This window comes from Malania oleifera, chromosome 1 (assembly GCF_029873635.1).
Source record: "Malania oleifera isolate guangnan ecotype guangnan chromosome 1, ASM2987363v1, whole genome shotgun sequence".
Taxonomy (NCBI): Eukaryota; Viridiplantae; Streptophyta; class Magnoliopsida; order Santalales; family Ximeniaceae; genus Malania; species Malania oleifera.
The window spans coordinates 11,877,809-11,884,448 of NC_080417.1; the positions used below are offsets into that span (position 1 = coordinate 11,877,809).

Consider the following 6,640-nt stretch of genomic DNA (forward strand, 5'->3'; position numbering starts at 1 on the left):
AAAAAAATAAGAATTTTCTATGAAGCTTCAAATCTCAAAAACAAATCTTATATTTTATAAATTTTGAAAACATTTTTTGAGGTTCTGTGAAAAAAGATATAAATATTTTTTTATATTTAATGATTTTAATCAAATAATAAAGGAGGTGTGTGGATTTTTTTAAATTTGAAGGGGTCATGATATTTTTAGGATTAAAATACATTAACTTGTTTAGAGTTTGAAAAGGAAGACAAATATTTTTTTGACACTTTAAAAATTAGACTAACAAGATATTATTTATAAAGTTTTAAAACATTTAAACTAGATAACACCTCTCTTCAACAAACCAATTACATCTGTGTCTTTTTAATAAATATAAAATAAAAGAAAGTATCTAAAATTTTTAAAATCTTGAAAAAGAAAATTATTATGATATTTTTAAAAACTTAATAAAAATTAGCATTTTTTCTCGGAAGTCAATATTTCTTTTCCGTATTTTTAAAATCGGTTTGCCCTAACAAAAAAGGCAGCAGTATATAAACATGATCTGCTGCAGCAAAATGAGAACAGTCTCTGGAGAAACAGGGGATGGGATGAACGCAGAACACACGTGATGAAACTTGTTTCTTCTCTCCTCTCATAAGCTGTCTTCCTATTTCTTTTGTCTTCATGCAATCATTCTAAGAACCAGAGTGTTACCAGACAAGCATCACCGTCCTCATCTCTCTCTCTCTCTCTCTCTCTCTCTCTCTCTCTCTCTTATTTTTTTCCGTTTTTTATAGCACCCTGCTTTTCTCTTGTTTGTTTTTGGCTCCACGCTCCGCTTTTCCCGTTTTCTGCGTGAGTTACACTAGGGAGTGAGTGAGTACAGCTTTCATCGCTAGTCGCCATGCTAATCTTTGAATTTTAAAAGACTGGGCAAGCTCTCTCCCCTCATCCTCCGGTTTCGATCTCTTATATATAAGCTCCGGTAGCTCAGAGACGGAGAAGAAGAAGAAGAAGAAGAAGAAGAAGAAGATGGGGGCCTCGAAGTCTCTAGCTGCGATTGTTCTGGTTCTGTTTCTGGGCTTCTGCCGCGTGTCGCCGGCAGCACTCCCTGATGATCAGAAGGAGAAGCAGAGGACGACCTACATCGTTCACATGGCCAAACGACAAATGCCGGCCATTTTCCAAGAGCACACTCACTGGTACGACTCCTCCCTCAAATCGGTGTCCCCATCCGCCGAAATGCTCTACACCTACAACACCGTTGTTCATGGTTTTTCGACCCGACTAACCACCGACGAGGCTCGATCCTTGGAGGCTCGACCCGGAATCCTCTCCGTCTTGCCGGAGTTAAGATACGAGCTTCACACCACTCGGACGCCCGCATTTCTAGGGCTCGACAAGAGCGCCGATCTGCTGCCCGAGTCCAACTCTGCGGGCGAAGTGATCGTCGGAGTATTAGATACCGGCGTTTGGCCGGAGAGCAAGAGCTTCGACGACAACGGGCTTGGTCCCGTCCCCGCCAACTGGAAGGGAGAGTGCGAGGTAGGAACAAACTTCAGTGCCTCCAACTGTAACCGTAAATTAATCGGAGCTAGGTACTTCTCCAGAGGCTACGAGGCCATACTGGGCCCCATAGACGAAACGAAGGAATCGAAATCGCCGAGAGACGACGACGGCCACGGCACTCACACGGCAACGACAGCCGCCGGGTCAGTGGTCGAAGGAGCGAGCCTTTTCGGTTTCGCAGCGGGAACGGCGCGTGGGATGGCGACGAGAGCTAAAGTCGCCGTCTACAAGGTTTGCTGGATCGGTGGGTGTTTCAGCTCCGACATACTGGCCGCCATGGACAGGGCCGTGGAAGACAACGTTAACGTTCTCTCGATGTCGCTCGGCGGCGGTATGTCCGATTTCTACAAAGACAGTGTGGCCATTGGAGCTTTCGCCGCCATGGAGAAGGGTATTCTCATCTCCTGCTCCGCCGGAAATTCGGGTCCCAGTCCGTATAGCCTCTCCAACGTGGCTCCGTGGATCACGACCGTCGGTGCGGGGACCCTGGACCGTGACTTCCCGGCGCACGTTAGCCTTGGCAACGGCCAGAACTATTCCGGCGTTTCGCTGTACAAAGGAAACTCACTGCCGAATTCGATGCTGCCCTTCGTGTACGCCGCCAATGCGAGTAATTCCACGAATGGAAATTTGTGCTTGATGGACACTTTGATCCCTGAAAAAGTCGCCGGGAAAATTGTGCTCTGCGATCGGGGGATGAATGCCAGGGTGCAGAAGGGCGTGGAGGTGAAAGCAGCCGGTGGGTTGGGGATGGTTTTGGCCAACACCGCTGCGAACGGCGAGGAGCTGGTGGCGGACGCCCATATGCTGCCGGCGACGGCAGTGGGTGAGAAAGCCGGCGACTTTTTAAAGAAATATCTTTTTTCGGAAACCCACCCGACCGTGAAAATACTCTTCGAAGGGACGAAGGTGGGGATTCAGCCGTCGCCGGTGGTGGCTGCGTTTAGCTCGAGGGGGCCCAGCTCCATCATTCCGGGCGTACTGAAACCGGACATGATCGCTCCAGGTGTCAACATCTTAGCCGGCTGGTCCGGAGCGGTGGGTCCTACTGGACTGTCCACGGACCGCCGGCACGTGCAGTTCAACATCATCTCGGGCACCTCCATGTCGTGCCCTCACGTGAGCGGACTCGCGGCGTTGCTTAAGGCGGCGCATCCCGACTGGAGCCCCGCCGCCGTCCGCTCTGCCCTCATGACCACCGCCTACACCGTATACAAAAATGGTCAGAAGATGGAAGACAGTGCCACGGCAAAACCATCCACGCCGTTCGATCACGGCGCCGGCCACGTGAACCCCGTATCGGCCCTCAATCCCGGACTCGTCTACGATTTGACGGTGGACGATTACCTTGGTTTCCTCTGCGCGTTGAACTACACGGCGTCTCAGATCAGCACCCTCGCGAAGCGAAACTTCACTTGCGACGCGAGTAAGAAATACGACGTGGGCGATCTCAATTACCCTTCTTTTGCGGTGCCGTTTCAGAGCGTGCAAGCTGATGGGAAGACCACCGTGGTTAAGCACACGCGCACTCTTACTAACGTGGGCTCAACGGCGACTTACAAAGTCTCCATTTCATCGGAGACAAAGTCGGTGAAGATATCGGTGGTGCCGGAATTATTGGTTTTCTCCAAATTGAATGAGAAGAAGTCATATACGGTTACGTTCACTGCGATGTCTATGCCGGCGAACACCAACGGCTTTGCCCGGATAGAGTGGTCGGACGGAAAGCATGTAGTTGGAAGTCCGGTGGCATTCAGCTGGACATAATAATTGACTGCGTCATTAATGACTTGATGTGTTCTCTAAAAAAATCACTCTGGAAACAAAGGAGTGGTAGCCCAGCTGCTTAATTTCAAACTTGGGTAATGTTTGTTTTCCAGCGAGCAAAGAAAGCTGGTTAATTTTAGTTTTTGAATTTGTTCTCTGGGGGAGAAAGAACGGAGAATTATTTATATATTTATATAATTATAAACCAGGAAAATTAAAGAAATTTAGGGGTTGTTTGTCTTACTCAATATGTATGCAGGTTGACATTGCTTGCTGAGAGATGAAAGGTATCTTTTCTTTGCTGTCTGTCGCTTGAATCAAGATTTAAATACTTAGCAGCCTTGTAGGTCTGATTTCTCTTTTTAATCAACGTATGTACTCGTAGGTCTGATTTCTCTTTTTAATTTTCTGTTTTTTATTGCAAAAAAATAGATTATTAAAACACCATTTTATATTGTAAGTTTTCTGTTTTGGCTATCTCTTTTTAATATTCCTATTTATTTATAATTTTTTTCTTGAATTTTTCATAGCCACCTTCCATTTTTTTTTTTTTTTTTTTTTTGTGCATGAAGAAACAATTTTTTTTTTTTTTCATTTAGAGCAATCATTAAGAAAAAGAAAAAGAAAAAGAAAAATGGTGTGTGTCACATATGCCCAACGTGGTGCTTGAAATGCGTGTGTGCATGCACTAGTGAGGGTTTTGCAACAAATGCTAGTGCTGCTATCCACGCACCCAATTCACACAAAATAACGTATAAGTCAATTTTAAAGAAAAAAGATGCATGAGATCACGCTTGATTCCTAACACACTTAACGAGCGCGTACTTTCATGTTACTAAATGTGCAAGCTGAAGGAGTAAGCTCTTACGTGTTATTGAAATATGCAAGTTGAGTTGGTGTATTCAGCGGCCATTTTTTAGGTAAAACCAAATAAACCTTCTATTTGATGAATGAAAGAATGTTCCTGAATGGTTTGAAATGAAAAAAGAAAAAAAAAAAAAAAAGGATTTTTATTATTATATTTAGATAGTTTATGTTCTATTTATAATAAGGTTTTTACCAAAACATTCATTCATTATAAGTTTAGATCCGTTCAAGAATCGTTACTATACATTCATGTCTTATCGTAAATGTGAGATAAATAAATTAATATTCAATTGATTTAGTCATATTATCTAGATTAATAATCAATTAAACATGTTAATTATTTGTTTTATTTATGATTAGTCATGTTTGTATTTTAACCATTCTTAAATTGTCCTATGTGTGAACAATAGTTCACTCTTTGTTCATTCTCATTACATATTTCTATATCGTCTCTGCTTATGTTCTCTGGGTGCATAGTGGGGTGTCATGACAAATTATTAGTGAAAAACTAACAATATGTTCACTTTTCTTGAGAAGTGACTCACATTTGAGTGGAACACATGCGTCGGGGAAGCATAGTGATGCAAAGAATAAGGAAGGAGGCTGCAGGAGGAAAACTATTGTCGGTTGCATCGATGGTTTGCTTTCAGTGTCAAACCATCGATGGTTTTAGTCATATACATGATTTAGCTCTCTGTATCTTTCTGTCGACAATTTTCCTAAAATCGTTGACGATTTTTTTCAGTGCAGGTCACGAAATTTGAATCGAGGGATCAGTAGATTGAGGGATTTGGAGGATTTTCCTCTAGGATTTACTATAGAAGTATTTTAGATCATCTCCATGCCTTATGTACGCGTAGGGTTTTGAATATATACAATATTTTGTAACCCTTGATGTAAGCTTGATGTTTTGATAGTAAAAAAATTAGACCCTGCTCCTGTGGATGTAGGCACATTGCCGAAACACGTAAATTCATGTGTCATTGATTTCATTGCTTTCCTTTATTCATTGTGACTGCTTGCTTTTTCTATATATTCATCATTGAGAGCTTGCATTACCTATTCCGGATTGATTCGAGTTTGTGAGTTTCCGCTGCTCATTCGCATCATCAATTGGTATCAAAGGTATTGGTTTGCAAAAGTTGGGATTTCTTCGCAAAGATTGAAATTAGTAAGTTCGATGGGACGATAAATTTTAGACTTTGGTAGAGGAGGGTTAAGGATGTGTTGGTGCAGCAAGGTGTGGTGAAGACACTATATGAAAAACAGCCGGAAGGTATGGATGACGCAAGTTGGCAGGATTTGGAAACCAAGGCTATGGCTACTATCTGGTTTGTAGAACTAAATATTGTATTAAAAGTTGTTGAAGATATATTCAAGTAATGAAAATATTTCCTATCTCGAAAAATTGTGCGTGTTGTAGCACTATCAGCTAAACAAACTTCTTTCATAAACATTTTAGAATCGATCAAAGCTTTAGGATGATTCATGCTACAATACATATTTTAAAAACCTATTATTATAATTGATCATAACAATAATAAATACGATAATTTATTTATTGAAATCTAAATACAATATTGCTTTACTTTATATCCTAAAATATTACATCATTATTTTCATCTAAATTTATAAAGAAATCAGCAACATAAAGATAAATATAGTTGAATGGTTCACCATCAAGGTTTATTGGAACAACATTATCGGAAAAATTTGTTTCAACTTCTTTACTTTTCTTTTATAAATACTTGTTAATAGATCTACCAAGTGTCTGGACGTACGACAAGTACGCAACCAATGGTCTTTTCCTCCACATCTATAACATTTATTTTCATGATACTTGGGTCGTTGATCTTGATCATTATCTCGCTTCTAGAGATCATCCCTCTTCTGGGGGTCATCCCTCTTCTAGGGGATTGCAGCCTCACGTCAATGCTAGTGATTATTTCGACCACGACTATGACCATGACTACGACCTCATTGTTGACTATGAGATGTATTCATATTCACTTTAAAAAATGGGGTTGAACCAGTTAGACGAGTTTGGTGATTTTTCATAAAAAACTCGTTATTTTGCTCAACAACAATAAGACATGATATAAGTTCAGAAAATTTAGCAAATTTCTTCTTCTATATTGCTGCTGCAGGAGCACATCAGTGGGATGAAAAATAGTGAATGTCTTTTCCAACATGTTTTCATCAATAATATTTTTTCTACATAATTTTAGTTTCGAGCTAATCTTATTATGCAGAGTTGAGTTGTGATACCTCGTGGAAGAAAGGTTTAAAAGGATTAGATGTTACTACTCATATCAACAAGGTGCACATTTCTTTTCGGGAGCCTTCTTGTTGGCCAAACTAGGCTTTTCAATCTTGTTTTGATGATAACAAATGAAACTGGTATAACTTGTCTGTTGAGTGATTTTGTTTCAGGAATACATATCTCAACACAAGAGAAAGAAGTTATGAATTA

At 41.0% G+C, this 6,640-nt stretch overlaps 1 protein-coding gene across 1 annotated transcript; it reads left to right on the top strand.

Moving 5' to 3' along the window:
- Positions 1-497: 497 nt before the first annotated feature.
- LOC131152731 (subtilisin-like protease SBT1.7) lies at positions 498-3,523 on the top strand. Its single transcript, XM_058104575.1, has one exon. It carries the CDS (start codon positions 997-999, stop codon positions 3,298-3,300), a length of 2,304 nt encoding a protein of 767 aa, XP_057960558.1. The 5' UTR covers positions 498-996; the 3' UTR covers positions 3,301-3,523.
- The last annotated feature ends 3,117 nt before the right edge of the window (positions 3,524-6,640 follow it).

Coding starts and splice junctions, on each gene's coding strand:
- LOC131152731 (XM_058104575.1), top strand. CDS start 997: ATGGGGGCCTCGAAGTCTCTAGCTGCGATTGTTCTGGTTCTGTTTCTG.